The 17438-nt window shown below is 34.0% G+C and overlaps 1 protein-coding gene across 3 annotated transcripts in view; it reads right to left on the bottom strand.

Moving 5' to 3' along the window:
* Positions 1 to 17438, bottom strand: part of VPS13A (vacuolar protein sorting 13 homolog A) — a 342631-nt gene that overhangs the window by 213224 nt on the left and 111969 nt on the right. For all 3 annotated transcript variants that reach the window (XR_013170504.1, XM_077148468.1, XM_077148469.1), the window contains exons 18-23: positions 15818 to 16007; positions 15621 to 15735; positions 13701 to 13837; positions 11814 to 11946; positions 7913 to 8030; positions 3512 to 3650 (exon numbers count right to left, since the gene is read on the bottom strand). Coding sequence is in view for 2 of the 3 variants with exons in the window: in XM_077148468.1 (XP_077004583.1) it covers positions 3512 to 3650; positions 7913 to 8030; positions 11814 to 11946; positions 13701 to 13837; positions 15621 to 15735; positions 15818 to 16007 (832 nt within the window). In the remaining variant the exon portion in view is untranslated. The remainder of the gene's footprint in view (positions 1 to 3511; positions 3651 to 7912; positions 8031 to 11813; positions 11947 to 13700; positions 13838 to 15620; positions 15736 to 15817; positions 16008 to 17438) is intronic.

Raw genomic sequence — 17438 nt, 5'->3', positions numbered from 1 at the left:
ACTGGCAGAGTTCTTGCCTGCCATATCCAAGACCCGGGTTCAATTACCGGAGCCTACCCATGTCAATAAAAGTATTATGCACCAAGACCAACTGGGGTTTATCACAGGAATGCATAAGCGGTTCAAGATAAGAAAAGCAAAGCAACAGACCACTTTAATAGAAAGGAAATAACCACATGATCATCTCAAGTTAGGCAAAAAAAGGGCACTGACAAAACCCAAAACCCTTTCATGATAAAAGGGTACAGAAAACCAGGAATAAAAAGGAAACTTACCATAATAGGTTTTCTGAAGAAAAAACATAGCTAAAAACACAGCATTATCAATTGTGAAAGGGTGAAAGCTTTCCCTCTAAATCAGAAACAAACCACTTTCACCACTGCTAATCAAAATGGTACTAAATTATAGTCAGGGCAATTAGACAAAGTAAAAGAAATAAAAGGCATCCAATTTGGAAAGAAACAAAACTCATATCAATGTACAGATGATAAGGTTCTATCTTTAGAATGTCCCAAAAGATCCACAAAAACAAACAAAATCACTACTACAGTTAATAAATACACTAAGCAAAGTTGTAGGTTACAAGATCAGCATGCTAAAATCAGTTGCGTTTCTATTCTGTAAATCAGCAAAATTCAAATGAAGAAATTAGGAAGATAATTACATTTATAACTATATCCAACAGAATAAAATATGTATGAATAAACCAAGGAAGAAAAAGACTTGTACACTAAAAATTATAAAACATTGCTGGAAGAAAAATAAAGAAAACCTAAATAAATGAAAAGACATCTTATGTTCATGGATTAAAAGACTTAATATAGAAATTAACTCAAAGTGGATCAAAAACCTACATTTAATAGGCAAAATCTACAAAATTCTGAGAATAAAACATAGGTATAAATGTCCATAACCTTGGTTTTGGAAACAGAGTCTTAGATATGGTACAAAAGGGACAAGCAACAATAAAAAGATAAACTGGATTTCATCAAAATTTTAAATCTTTTCTGCATCAAAGGGCATTTTCAAGATAGTGAGAAGACAGGCTACAGAATGGGAGAAAATACTGCAGATCATATATCTGATAAGGGACTAGTATCCAAAATATATAAAAGAGTCTTAAAACCCAATTAAAAATGAAAGGATTTGAACAAACATTTCTCCAAAGAAGATATACATATGGCTAAAAAGCAAATGAAAAAAAAAAGTTCAGTATCATTTTCAAGTCATTAAAGAACTGAAAATCAAAACCACAATGAGAGACCACCTCATACCCACTAGGATGGCTATCCCAGAGATAGGGGTTGAGAAAAAACGTGAAAATAAATGCTAAGCTGCTGGAAAACTAGAATCACTGTACACTGTTGATGGGAATGTAAGATAGTGCAGTCACTATGATAAAGTTTGGTAGTTCAGCAAAAAGATAAAAATAGAATTACCATATGACTCAGCAATTACACTTTTAGGAATATACCCAAAAGAATTAAAAACATGTACCCCCAAAATATTTGAATATGAAACTTCATAGCACTATTTCCAATAACCAAAAGGTGGAAAAAAAACCAACGACCATCAACAGATGAACAGATTAACAAAGTGTAGTTAGTATGCATACTATGGAATATTACTTAGCCACAAAAAACAATGAAGTGCTGATACCAGCTACAACACAGAAGAACCTCAAAAATATTCTAAATGAAAGAAGTCAGATACAAAAGGTCACATATATGTTCTCTATGATTCTATCAGTATGATAAACCCAGAAGAAAATCCACTGAGACAGAAAGTAGGTTGGAAGTTGCCAGAAGCTGGAAGGGACAGAAGAATAGTGAATGACTACTTAGTAAGAGATTTTTTTTTTGTAGGGGCAGGGGGGGATTAAAATTTTGGAATTAGAAGTGGTACTTGCACAACATTTTAGATATACTAAATTCCAGTGAACTGCACACTTACAACTGGTTAATATTGTGTTATGTGAATTTAACCTCGATTAAAGAAGGAAGACTAACCATTTAACATACATTTTAAAGAAAAAAGAGAAAGAAAGCTGGAGTGGCTATATTAAAATGAGAAAACATAGGTTTCAGAACAAGGAATCTTACTATGGAAAATGAGGGATACTACACAAGGAGAAGAGTACCAAAGCAGTACAACAATCCTAAATACGTATTCATTCCACAAAAAAAGTTACAAAGTTCACGAAGCAAAAAATAAACGACAGAAATGAAACGAGTAGTAGACAAATGCATTGGAGACTACTATTAATAATTGAGAAGCCCATAATCAGAAAACCAGTAAAGATACAGAACACCTCAACAACACTATCAACCTAATTGTACTAACTGACATTTCTGGAATACTTCACTCAGCAACAACAGCAAAATGTACATCCTTTGCAAGCACACACGGAACATTCACGTTATAAGCCAGGTTAGGACACTATAGTCGCAGAGCAAATCCAGACAGTTGCCTGTTGTTTTTTTTAATTGCTCATGATATAAGACTGGTTTTTAAACTTCTTTGCAACGTATAAAAGAACAAAAACTACTGAAATTGAAAGCAGCAGAACAAAAGAGAAAAATCAAAGGAATCAAAACTGTTCTTTTTAAGATTAAATAAAATTGACAAATCTCTACTCAAACCTACAGAAAAAAGAATTTCCAAATTACCAAGACCATGAATGAAAAATAGGATATCGCCACAGATCCTAAAACTTGCAAAAGGATAATAAGGGGATATTAGGAATAACTTTATTCTCATATATTGAATATCTTGAACGAAGTGAGCATATTCTTCGACAGAAAAAATCTAAAGCTCATGCTGAATATTCCTCTATGAATTAAATTCACAGTTCAAGAGAATTCTAAGAAAGAAAATTCCAGGCACAGATGGCTTCAACAGCAAATTCTATGACTCGTGTAAGGTAGAAATAGCATTAATTCTACAAAATTTGTCCAAAACATAGAAGAGAACATCTCCCAACTTATTTATGAGGGGAGCATTATGCTGACATCAAAAGCATACAAAACATTATAAGAAAATACAACCATGAACCAATGTGCTGATATAGAAAAGTCTTTAAGAACTACAAAGATATGACAAGGGCGGTGAAAACAATAAAGATTCAGAACAATGGTTTAATGATACATTTATGTACACTTTAAGATATATGAGTATAAATACACATATCTACACACATATATGTCTGTGCATCCTAATATGTGCCATAAAAATTGTCTGAAAAAACAGAGAAGCACTAGTAATAATATTACCACAGAGAAGAGACACTGGCAGCTAGAGAAGGGAGGAAGAGACAGACTTATTTTATACATTTCTGGACCATTTACAGTTTTTACCATGTCATCAATTTCTTTACTGAAAAGTAATTTCAAAATGTCTATTCAAAATTACTTGCAAATTATTTATCCAAAAATACTCTGGTTGTTTCAATTATCATTTATGGAATTTCTTTTTTTAATTCATATTTTATTAATTTTGAAAACAACTTCACCTGAAATGATTTACTAGGAGCAGGTATATCAGGAACAGGTTCATATTTTGGAATGCTTTCCACTAACTCCACAATCCCTTGAAGTTTTTTATCTGAGACTCGTAAAGAAATGAGAGGTAATTTTCCAAAAATCTTGAACCTGTTTCAAAAAGACAGAAATCATTATAAAGCAACTTTCATTCTGATATAGTACATTAATGAAAAAGAAGACTGTTACCCACAAATTATTCAAATATTATCAAAAGTAATTTTAAGCATTAACAATTATCCATATAACCTATGGTCAAATTATCCCACAATCTATACTGCAATATCCATCATATCTTATTGACCAGTCTCATTAAATTAGCTAACCTCATTATTTTTCAGAGATTTATTTTCTGAGCTTATTACATTTATTTTCCCTCTACTGTTTGCTGAACAGTTAGCTGACAATATTTATCAAGACTAAGTGTTTATTATGTGATTACTACTTAGCAAAGCACCATATATGCACTATCATCCTCATGACTTATGAGATTACCTACTTCTGTTTCCTATTTATACATAAGGAATCTAAGGCTTAGCAAGTGCAAATAACTTGATTAAGAAATTATATACCTAAAACCATAATTCAAAATTAGATCTAAGTAATTTATTGACCTAATATTTTCATTTCCTTTCCAGTCTTCTTTGCTTACAAGATGCAAGATTAATTAAAGAGAGACACACAAAGCACGTAATTCAACTCAAGCTGTCGATAGCTCATTTGAACAACTGAAATACTGGGAGCCCAGAATAAGAATGAGGGTCTTTAATCCTGTATAGCTTAATGTAATGCGTGAATACATCCTAGAACATATTAAGCAGATAATCAAAAAGTACTGGCAAAGTCCCTTGAGGGATGGGAGAAAAATATGGAACTATTAAACTCAGCATCAGGGAATCCCAATACTGTGTTAAACACTGGAGACACCCAAATCAATAGGCCAAGCCCTTGATCTTAAGGCTTATTCTTGTGATGTTTACGTAGGTAGCAGAGAAGCTTAGCCTACTTATAGGTGCGCCTAAGAGTTACTATTGGAGGACCTCTTTTATTGCTCAAATGTGACCTCACTCTCTCTAAGCCCAACTCTGCAAGTAAAATGATTGCCCTCCCCTCTACGTGGGACATGACATCCAGGGGTAAAAGTCTCCCTGGTGGTGTGGGAGACGACACCGGCATCCAGGGGTGAAAGCCTCCCTGGTTGTGTGGGAGATGACTCCCAGGCATGAGTCCGGCCTTGGCACCATGGGATCATCAATTCCATCCTGACCAAAAGGGGGAAAAGAAGTGTAACTAATAAAGTATCAGTGGCCGAGAGAGTTCAAACAGATTCAAGAAACTATTCTGGAGATCACTCTTATGCAAGCTTCAGTTAGACATTGCTACCTATTGTAACTTGCCAAACCCCAACCAAAATCATTCCAGCCTATCCTAAAGAAAGAACACCTAGGGCAATACATAAAATTCTACAAAATTTTCATGCACTAGGGTAACTTCCCAGAAACCTACAACCTCCAGTGGGTCCTAGACAAGTACTGAAACCTAGAGGGCCCAGCTTGTCCAGAACATCAGCTAGTTCCATCTCCGTACCCCATATTATTGACAGCCCATTTCAACATGTAAAAGTTAGAATGGACATAGCCCAAATACCCCTAAAGAGTGGGATAGAAAGATCAAAGGTGATGATAGAGTTATACAGAGAAGGCAGGGTTTAATAAACGAATATGAATGCTAAATCATTAAATTCATATATCTTTTTAGTCTCTAATCTTAGAGCAGCTAGAAGTAAAAACCTAAAATTGTAGGATTGTAACTCATACCAAACTCTGGAATCTGTTCTACAACTAATTGTGCTGTGCTTTGAAATTTATTGTTTCTTTTTTTTTAATGTTATTTTTCACAAAAATAGTTGACTATGATGATGAAAAAAAATTTATTCCTTCTAGCCTCCTATATTCTGGAGCAGCTAGAAGGAAAAATCTGATATGATGGTATGGTAGCCTATGGCAAACTCTGGGATCTGTCCTGTAACTACTTGTTGAAGAGTGCTTTTAAAAACTACTGCATTTTTCTCTCTTTGCTTTGTATATTTGTTATATTATACAATAATAATTTTTTTTTAAAAAAAAGACAGACAGACATCAGAGAGAAAGTTTTACTCACTACTCCTGTCCCTGGAATTTTCCTAAAGCTTACTTTTTCAGTTTATTCACATTGATTGCTAACATTATCTTTTTTAAAACATAGGTGAATTCTTGAAGAAAATTACAAACTATTTTCTACCTCCAGTGGTCTAAATACTTGGAAATAATCCCACACATACTACTTAGCTTAGTTACACATTACAGGTCAGTCCCATCAACTGATCTAAACTTCTGGATTTCTTTTAGTAAGTAAGCAGTACAACCTGAAGATACTTAGAACCAAAAGAATACTACCTGCCAAGTAACACAGGACGTCCTTTAATTTGCTTTAAAAGTATTCAACTCAAACTTCAAATGAAGGTGCCTGATACTTACAGAATTCCAGGATTTTGTATAATACCATATTCATTTTATACTGCTCACAACTTCACAAAAATTTAAACCAAATGACTCCTCAGATTTCATCTTTCTAAATCAGTGTAGTTTCTAGTGTAGTTACTGATACATCATTGGCCTACTCTATATTCATTTAGGCATTATTAGAGAACAACTTCAAAAGCCTTTCCAAAGGTGTTTTACTGATTTTCTTCGTCATATCTGGCTACAATGTACTGGACCAGGGGTCAGCACACTGCAGCTTGTCGGCCAAATCTAGTCTATTGCCTATTTCTGTAAATAAACTTTTCTTGGAACACAGCCATGCCCATTCATTTAGGTATTCTTTATGGTTGCTTTCATGGTACACAGCAGAACTGAATAGTTTAACAGAGACCACGTGCCCTACAAGCCTAAAATATTTACTATTTAGCTCTTTATAGAGAAAGTCTGCCTATGTTGTACTGGATTCATATCTTAGAATCTCACATTTCATTATGTAACTAGAAAGATATTTTAATCAGCTATTATAATTTATGCTAAAGTATTAAGTCCCACATCCCAGGACTTAAGCTTTCCCTAATCATATACTTTCAGAGCAAGTCCAAGCAAAATAAGTTACCCTATTCTTCCTTCAGAGGATTATCACCTTTTTTCTGGCATCCTGTTACTTTCCAGATTTTAGTATACTTACCTACAAAAACAGGAAAGTCTTTACAATTCGGTGGAAAAAAAAATATCAATTCTTACTCATATATTTACCATAAAACACACACACACACTCTCTTTGCTCTTTATCATTACTGACTGAAAATCTTTATAAGAAATATTAGCAGCAGCAAATGGGCAGGTAGACATTTGGGGAGAGACAAAAGAATCTAAGCCTTATCTCTGAAATTAAATTATACTTCAAGCTGCATAAAAAACAAATAAACAAAAAAACAATAGAATGCCTCTCTTTCCTTCTCCTTCTCTCTTTAATCCAAATTCCTGGCATCTCCCTGTCTCAAGACTCTCCAATTCTGCTTTGATATTTTAGGAGAAGGAAGTCTAAGAAAATGAGATATACAACTCTGGACAATGTTTGCCAGTGGATAAAGTGACCATAAATTAAAAGTCAGCAAAGTAAGATGTGGGTCTCTCTTACATTTCTCCCATCCACAGTCTTAGAATTTGAGAGCTGCCCAGCTCAGGTTAGTATACAAAATAAAGAAGAGATGGCGTTAAGAACAAAGAGACTGATTAAGAACCATCTTAAGAATCTTACTTAGGGGTTAGGAAAACTGTATTTCATACAGAAATTTCAAAATATAATTCAAAATAAGTACTTCAGCAAACTGTTGTTACTATTATTTAACAAATCAATCAACATGAGTATTTAACTACTGAAATTAATCAAACCAGTTAATCTCATTTTATCAATTTCTTTTTCACATTATATTTCTGAAATTGAAACTAATCTAAGTTAATGACTTATTATAATCACTACAGACTCGATTGAAGTCCAGTTCTTAAAATTTGTATTTACTTCTGCCAGCACCTTGGAATACTAATAATCTAACAGCACTTCAAAATTCCTTGCTTGAATTGTTTTGGGACCACACAGTAAACCAGCACAAGTTCCGTGGAGAACTTTTCTCCTTCCATTCTTGCATTCCTTTCATTATTTATTTCTTTTACTCTTATCCTGAGGGCGCCATCATTTGGTGACCCAGATTTATGCAGGGTTTCTTTAATGAAGCATAAATTTAATGATACACCTTATAACATCCTCATAAGAATCAAGGAAATACGGCACTTCCTTAGCTACAAAATTAAAAAGAAAGTCTACAATCATGCAAAATGGACAATACATACTTAGGCATCCTTAAATCTGTGACAACCATGGCTTTAGACAGTTCCACGTTGAAGTGCATAGGTACCAAAATATGCTGTGTAGAAACATTGAGTTTTCGTGCCTCTTTCCAATTATCACCTAATTATAGAAAACGGTTCATGTTTATCACGTGTAAAATTTGAAAAACACAAAAGACCTAAAATTACTATTAAGTGGTCACAAACTACACATATAACTAATTCTACAGCCATGTTCTCAGGTACACACAACTAGCAGGTAAATTTCTTTCACTTTCATGATTTTCCTCCTGCTACATCACAATACTCTACGTATTTTAATAGGAAAATGCTTACAGAAAAAAAAAAGCCATAGTTTTACTCAGATATTTTATTCATCCACTGTCAATCACCACACCAATCAGATACCTTACCCAAACAATATGGTTGTAAAGCAACAACGAAGAAGGCAGGGGAAAGAGACGTTCTTTGGTAATAATTAGTATACAAAACTGTTTTTTTAAAAACAAACACCTATGAGATCTTGTTGCTTTGTACGGGTTAGTGTCATGCCCCAATATATCCTAGAGTAATTTGGGCAGTATATAAAAATTATGTGCAAAGTCCCCTTGAGGGATTGGGGAGAGAGGAGAAAATATTCAACTTTCCCATTTGGAGGATTCCTGATATTCTCATGAGCAGTGGGGACAACCCAATCAACAAGGCTGAGCCCTCGATCTTGGGGTTTGCCCCTATGAAACTTATTCCTGCAAAGGAGAAGCTAAACCTAAGAGTGACCCCCAGAGAACCTCTTTTGTTGCTCAGATGTGGCCCCTCTCTCTCAGCCAACTCGGCAGGTGAACTCACTGCCCTCCCCACTATGTGGGACATGACTTCCAGGGGTATAAATCTCCCTGGCAATCTGGACCAGAAATCCTGGCATAAGCCTGGACCCAGCATGACGAGATTGAGAAAGCCTTCTTGACCAAAAGGGGGAAGAGAGAAATGAGACAAAATAAAGTCAGTGGCTGAGAGATTTCAAACAGAGTCAAGAGGTTATCATGGAGCTTATTCTCATGCATTACATAGATATCCCTTTTTAGTTTATGGTGTATTGGAGTGGATGGAACTGTTGAGATACGTTTCAGTAGCCTTGATTCTTGAAGACGACTGTATAACAATAGAGCTTTTACAATGTGGCTGTATGATGGTGAAAACCTGTGTCCGATGCTCCTTTTATCCACATTATAGACAGATGAGTAAAAAATTAAGGTTAAAATATAAATAAATAATAGGTGTGGCAGTTAGATTCAGTTGTCAACTTGGCCAGGGGAGGAACCTAGTTCTGTTGCTGTGGACATGAGCCAATGGCATGTGAACCTCATCTGTTGCTGATTACATCTGCAGTCCGCTAGGAGGTGTGCCTGCTGCAATGAATGATGTCTAACTTAATTGGCTGGTGCTTAAATGAGAGAGCACAACGTAGCACAGCCCAAGCAGCTCAGCATACCTCATCTCAGCACTCGCAGCTCAGCCCAGGCCCTTGGAGATGCAGAAAGAAATCACCCCAGGGAAAGCTGTTGGAAACTAGAGAGAAGGCCAGCAGAGATTACCCTGTGTCTTCCCATGTAAGAAAGAACCTCAGTTGAAAGTTAGCTGCCTTTCCTCTGAAGAACTAATGAAATAAATCCCTTATTATTAAAAGCCAATCCGTCTCTGGTGTGCTGCATTCTCGCAGCTAGCAAACTAGAACAATACGGGAGGGATAAAGGTTAAAAAACCAAGTAGATTGAAATACTGGTGGTCAATGAGAAGGAGAGGTAATGGGTACGGGATGTGAGTTTTTTCTTTTGTATTTCTTTTTCTGGAGTTATGCAAATTTTCTAAAAATGATCATGGTGATGAATACACAATTACGTGAGGATAATTGTGAGAAACTGATTGTGTATCATGTATGGACTGTGTGTGAATTTTCCTAATAAAAATATTTTTTTAAAAAACACATATATAAATACCACACAGGCACATCTGACATATTCATAGGCATAGATAATGGGGGAAAAAAAACACTCAAAGAATATAAACTAAAATATCAACACTGTTCACGTCTGAGCAGTACAATAAAGAATGATCATTTTTTGTATATTAAAAGTCCAAATTTTCTATAATAGGCATGTACCTTTATAATCAGAAGAAAAAAATTTTTAAATAAATAACAAAATTAATGGGATGTGTCTAATACCATGCATTTTTATATAAATTACCTCATGAACCTACAATTTTAAGAGTCAGATAAAATCCTCAAAAAAACCAAGCCATGGGAAGATTAGATTCTTACTGATAGGTGGTAAAACAGATTTTATTACAATTTTTTACATTCCACCAGCATTGAGATAAATCAAAGAAACATTTCCCTCAGCTCCCATTTTACAGATTAAAAAATATAAGATATTTGGGAGTATATATTTCAGTATTTAACAGAGAGTATATGACAAACAATTGTATTAAGTAACCACAATACCAAAAACCCTACTCAATAAAAGACTCAATCATTTGAAAATAGTTGATGCTTATCAAAAAAAAAAAATTCCATGGAAGCTATTTTAATAAACAATGCTCAGACAATAATTGCAAAATACTTTTTAGAATTTCTTTCCAACAACATTTCAATATCTTAAATATTAAATTAAGTATAGTTCATACACTTTCAAAAAGTTGTAACTAAATGCATCAAACATACCAAACTAAAGTAATTTAATTCCCTAAAAAAGTATTCTAAAATAATAATTAATAATAAATAAACAAAAATAATAACTAAATAACTCTAAAAACAATTTCCCATTTACCACCCACTATATTTCTGGGCTCTTTTCATACTAACTGGAATATGCTACAAATAGAAACCAAGTTCACTGTCCTAAAGCAAATATAGGATAAATTAAATCAGAATGTTCCAATTATATACAAACTAACATTTCAGATAACTACCACTTTGGATTCTCACTGCTTCTGCTTTTATCAATTAGCTCAGACAACAACTATTTGCCCACAAACATACTGAGCAAGTACTCTAGGGCATTCCCCAGTCAAATTCTACTGAATTATATGAATGTGTACTAACATTTATTAAAAAGCAATATGGTACAGTGGAAGGAAGGCTAAACTAAACAAAGTGAGACTTGGTCACCAATTACATTAATGGCCCTTGTAAAATTAATTTCTAGCTGTACTGACATCATCTAAAAAAACTAGATCTGGAACAGAGATTTCTGTGTGGTATACCATAGTGAGCAAAGTAAAAGTGGACCTAAAATAATGATACTCTTCAGTCTTTGTGAGGCTGTCTATGGCCTGGGGCTGTCAAAGAACTTGAATAGCCTCTTTCCGTTATCCACATATAACATACAAATACCATTTTCAATATGTGCCAATGGTTTCCCACCTTGGCCAAAGTTTGGAAAACTTTGATCAAGATCAGGATTTCTTAACTGTACTGGTATTTTGGACTGGATAAGCCTTGGTTGCAGAGAGTTGTCTAGTGCACTATAGGATGTTTAGCAGCATCCCTGGCCTCCACCCACTACATGAATATAGTAACCCCTTCCAATGTGAGAGTCAAAAATGTCTCCAAGGGCAGGCAATGGTGGCTCTGTGGAAGAATCATCGCCTGCCATGCCAGAGACACGGGTTCAATTCCCGGAGTCTGCCCATGCCAAAAAAAAGTGTTTCCAGACATCGACAAAATGTCTAGAGGCAAAACTGCTCCTGGTTAAGAACCATTGATCTATGTGCTATTTACCAGCAGTTTTAATTCAAAAACATAAAAATTCTGACATAGTTAATTTGGAGATCTTCACAGAGTGCCTAAAAATCTAATTCCTCACCTCAGCGAAGTCAATCAATAAATAAAGAATTTCATACTTACCAGCTCTGCTGTAAAGCAGTTGAATGCTCGTAAGCTGAATATCAAAGGAATCATAAGCTCTATGCATTATCTCTTCAAGATTGGCCCCACCTGGTTTCACATCTGGTAATTCTGACCGACTTTTACTTATCACCTTTAAAGTTAATTATAATAATTTAGACTATCCAAAACATTTCAAACTGGGAGTAAAAACTTTTTACATTTCAGAACTACAATATAAAAATTTAACAGAAGATAAACTCAAAAGCTGACACACATTGTAAGACTATTAGAAATGCCTTTATTCATGAGATGTATTATTAGATGATTAGGTATAAAGTGAAGTTTTATACATTAAATTCTATTTTCCATTTACTTATATTAAAAGAGAGGAACCAAGCTAGTTGTGGAGAATACTATTATCTACAAATTCTTAAAATCTGATAAGAAGACTTTTCATTAAAAGCAACAATCAAGAGACAAATTAAGTTTAGAAAATGTTTCTATGGCACAATAAAGGATATATAAATTAGCTTTATAATAGTAAGTAGACGAGTCCAGTATTAGGTATTAGGTCAGACACATTTTAATCCTAACTCTAAGATTTATGCAATGCCAGGCAAGTCATATTTGTATCCCCCTTTCTTGGCATTCTACATAAACAATTTTTTTTCACCTAAACATCCTAGAGATTCCATAACAGTATGTATCTTATCTATCCCTTCATATGTTTTCTAAAAAAATTTTTCTCTATTTGATATAACTCATATGAAGCGGACTATCAAACAATGATTATCTCTGTTTGACAATGAGTTTTAGACAAGAAGTTAATTAAGCAAATTGCAGAGAGTCATACAAATAGATGATTCCTGATCTTATGCTCATTCCATCATATCACACTGCCCTTGAAAAAATACGATAACCAATGTCAAATACAAATAATTAGCTGCATAGATTGTATTACAAATGCATATACATGGGGTATCTATATAATTAGCAAATGAAGAATAAAAAAATAGAGAGACAAGGGAGGGTGTCATTATAAAAGCACATATTTATTAGGTAGCCTTAAAGAGTATTCTATTATCCATCCTTCTCGGGATTTTAAATTGTTTTAACTATTTCTCCACATTTAATGATCTAGTGGACAGTAGTCATGTCCATGTTTGATGATCCAGAACTTTCTATAGTGACAGATGAGTTCCATATCTGTACTGACCAATACAGTAGCCACTGGACATTTGTGACTACAAGTACTTGAATGTGGCACCTATGTCTAAGGAAATGAATTTTTAGTTTTATTTAATCTTAATAAAATTTAAATAACCACACAGGCCTAGTAGCTACCATCATGAACAGTGAAGATCTAGAAAACATAGAAACAATTTATTCTTTATTCAAAATTAGGGAAGAATAAACAAATTGGAAGGAAAGGCAAATAACTTTGGTAAATGCAAGAAGAATCACCTCTCAATTAAGGATTAAAAACAAAAATATTAAAAGCATCAGTATCTACAGAATTATATATGTAAAAAAATTTCAAAAGGCAGAAGATCACAACTGATTAGATCCAGACCTCCCTCTCATGCTCTATATTTTAATTACTCAGGCAATAGATTTAAATAGGAAAAACCCTCAAGCATTACTCTGCAAATTCATACATATAATTTTTAGGCTCATAACTGACCTGCAGAGTTCAAACAGTCATTCTGCCATTAGCAAGAAAGGAAACTATCTAGTTAAATGAAATTTCACTTTATGCATAGGAAGATTTCTCAAATTCTAGTATCTACCATAAATCTAAAAATTAAACACACTAGAAAAAACCATCTAAAGAATAAAATATATTTTAAAAAAAGAGAACACTTTGAAATGTCATGTTATAAAACAAATATTATCAGAAGATACCTTTAGATGACCAAGATCCAAAAGCAGTAGATTTGATATAGGACTAAAATTTCCATCTTGTGGGACAATAACATATGAAGCCTTCAAATTAATTTTGAGATCAAGAACTTTCTGTGTTTCAATAATATAAAGCAGACCTGTAGAAAATTCAAATCTTCATTATGAACAGTTTTCACAAATTACCCAGAAAGAGGGAAGAAGGAAAAGACTTAAACAAATAGAACTATATAAAAGATAAGAGACTGTTTCCAAATAGGTACATCTTAAACTTGTTGGATAAATATCCAAAATACATTATTAAATTTTAAGAACCAATTTCAACAGTACTACACAGTGCCATTCATTATTTCGTAATTTAGCATTTTTATTCTTGATAATAAATGATGGTAAATGTTTAGAGAAGAAAACAGAATTCAAAGAATATACTTCAAATTGTTAAAAGCTGTTACCTCAAAAAAGAAAACATACATATTTCTGTAACATCTGAACTTTAGATAATGGATATTTACTACATTGGTCATTTCTTTAAAAGGTAAAAAAATAAAAGCTTAGGAAAACAAATATTAGAGAAAGTAAGTTCTAAATCTGAATAACTATGGTAGGTTTCCATCATATTTATATTTAACTATGATGTATGATATATGTAACTATAATCTATAAATAAAAAGAGAAATACACCAGAGAAAACACTTGATTTTATGCTTAGGGCTTCTGCTAAGCATCAGTAAGTATCAGTACACAGAATTTGAACTATAAATAGAATTCGGAATTGTAACAAATAAAAGGAGGTAAATCAAGGTTCCCAAAATAAATGCATTCATCTGCACTGATATGCAAAACCTACTGAGACATAGAAAATAATGGAGAAAAATGAGTAAAAACCAGAAAAGAAAGACACATACTTTGAATAATATAATGTCTAGCCCCCTGTGGAAAAGGAAGAATGAATAATGTGTATTATAAAACTGAGAGGTAAGACAGCCTAACAAAAGGATGCTTTAATTACGCTGACATTTACCAAAGGTCTTATCAAAATAGGAGATGAATTCTTGATTTCTTGGATAAAATATATTCTCTTGAGAGAGAGAAGAAACAAAGAAGAACTGTACATCTAATTTTTATCCACAAGTATAAGTAACGGAAACGGCAGGAGAAAAGTGACAATTTCATGTCAGATCTTGTGACAGCCAAAACGGAACAGAGTTCAACGAGAGATGTACCTCAGACTTACCAAAAATGGATTCTAAAACCAAAGCTATGACAACATAACTGGAAATTACTCCAATGAAAATTTGGAGCTTAACAATGGTCACTTCAATGATACCACATTTTAAAGGAAATGACCAAAAGGAAGGGCACATTACCAAGTACAAATATAAAATCTGTATTGAACTGTAAGAATGTCAATACAATTAAATGATTAGAATGTACTGGGGGAAGTTTACTAATATAAGAAGGGGCCTTTAGTCATAGAGCCAAAAACATCACTATTAAGCAAGCAAAGGCAAATCTGCTTTCTTTTGGTACGTGGTATAATGAGATAACAAACTGAAATTATTAATGTAATCTTCTTTGCCAAAAAAGATGGACAAAAAACAAAGGTCCAAAGACCCTGAACAAAATTTTTGCAATTAACTTACTTGTGGTTATTAGGTATGAACTTTCTGAGTATAATAAACAATTATTGCTGTATATGTCTTTAAAGATTGAAGTTATCTGTTTAGTGTTTAAGATATCAATACACAAAATTTGAACCATAAGTAGAATTTAGGATTGTAACAAATAAGGGGAGATAAATCTATATTCAATCTAGAAATATAACATATTTAAAGCAAGCTTTATTGAAATTACTTTAACCTAAATAAAATCTTGGAAAAAGGACAGTAAACTTCATTCATCAACACTAATAATGGCATTTACCTGTCGCCGTCTTATCACGAAATTCTTCAAGTTTTGTCAACGTTGCTGAAGTCAGCTGTGCTAAATGTACCCCTTTTGGAGGTCTGAAGAACTCCACTATACTATTGACTGTCCTCTGTTAAAATAAGCATCACCGACATGAGAAACACACTCAAAGCAAATTGAAATTTTAAAACCTGGTGATTAAAAATGCTTACTGCATTATATATCATTTCTAAAGGCTCAGCTTCTATGATACACCTTTGATCAACAGTTTCATCTAATGGATTGATTTCAAATGTAATTTGGAAAAGCGATGTAGTATCATCCAATGAAGACAGGAGACGGGGTTTTGTTGAATTATCTGGTAAGCCAGTAACATGAAATGAGTCTATTTTGGTTTCAAATCTGCATAAAAAAGAACAAATATTAGCAAACAATACGATTTTGAAACAATTTTCAAGTCGAAAATGATAAAAAATGAGTGAAAACAATTTCACTTTGCATTTCCTGGTACTCCATTCCATTAACATCAAATACAGCTATTTTATCTGAAGTGAAACAGATTAATTCACAAAGACTCTACTCATATGTTTATTTCTATGTAAAAAAGCTATAAAAAGCTAATTTAAGGTGTATTTATTGATAAAATCTAACAGTGAAACAAATGTGACATTTACAAAATCTCTGAAAATTGACTTAAGAGCATACATCAAGCAGAAAGACATTTATTCAGTAAAATGTGTTAAATCTTGATAAGAACTGTGACAGTTTGCGGCATTTGAACTATGACCTTCTCCCATCCTGACCCCTAGCTCTGCGTTATGGAAGGTCTATACCAGGTGAATACAGCCAAGAATATGGAGGACCCTTCATCTCTCAGCTTCAAGTAAAGAGTACAATTTCACCCTAGAAAGGGTAAGCAGTCCACATTTCTCACTTCCTATTCCAGCTATGTGTTACAGAAACTCTATTTCAAGCTGGTGCAACAAAGAGGACTAGGATTTCCTTTCCTCACCCTATTATCAATGAATGACAGCACAGCTCCAGGCTGTTAAAACTGAGCAGCAACAGAAATTTGCTCATAAGGAAGTCCTTCCCAATTTGCTCATAAGGATGAAGTGCCATGCCAAAACAGGCAAGCACCACCACCTTCTGGTAAAACCTGGTATAAGCAGGAGTGTCACTGGAAAAAGTGGGCTGTTGTACGTGTATGCAGAACCCAATTCAGTGGCACTAAGGTTATGTCAAGGATAAAAGTAGGTTCAAAAGACTCATAGCTATATCTGAGGGGACGTCAGAGAGAAGTTCATGTCAAAAGGTTCTATTGCAAACAACGGAGATATTGGTGGCAGACAATTAAAAGGAAGCTGGTGGCTCTGTGAAACTAGTAGCAACAAGTGAAATGGCAGACCAACCACAAACAATTTAAACAAAGAGAACCACGGAAAAAGACAAGCAAAGTAGAGCCCTCCTGGGATCACAATTCATCCCACAAGTAGGAAAGGCTATGTTCATGCCCTTTACTGTACCCACTGAGGAGCAATTAAGAGTGGGACTAGGGGCATACCTGCAAGTAATCTCTAAACCACACAAAGATCCATCCACAAAGGGCAGAAACTACACTTGTTCAAAATATTTAAGAACAACCTCTTAGGAACTGCTGAAAACTAAATTACTCTAGCCCAGGGGCAAATCCTAGGAAACTAGTATAAAAATAGATTCACACTCATTCCCATTTGAAAGATTGTGCCCAGAGCTGCAACTAGTGCTCAGGAGACACAGGAGAGTGAACTGAACATACAGCAAAATCATAAACTCTCCAAACTGTGAAAGCAG

Source organism: Tamandua tetradactyla, chromosome 2 (genome assembly GCF_023851605.1).
Source record: "Tamandua tetradactyla isolate mTamTet1 chromosome 2, mTamTet1.pri, whole genome shotgun sequence".
Classification (NCBI taxonomy): domain Eukaryota; kingdom Metazoa; phylum Chordata; class Mammalia; order Pilosa; family Myrmecophagidae; genus Tamandua; species Tamandua tetradactyla.
This window is presented reverse-complemented; position numbering and strand designations above follow the sequence as displayed.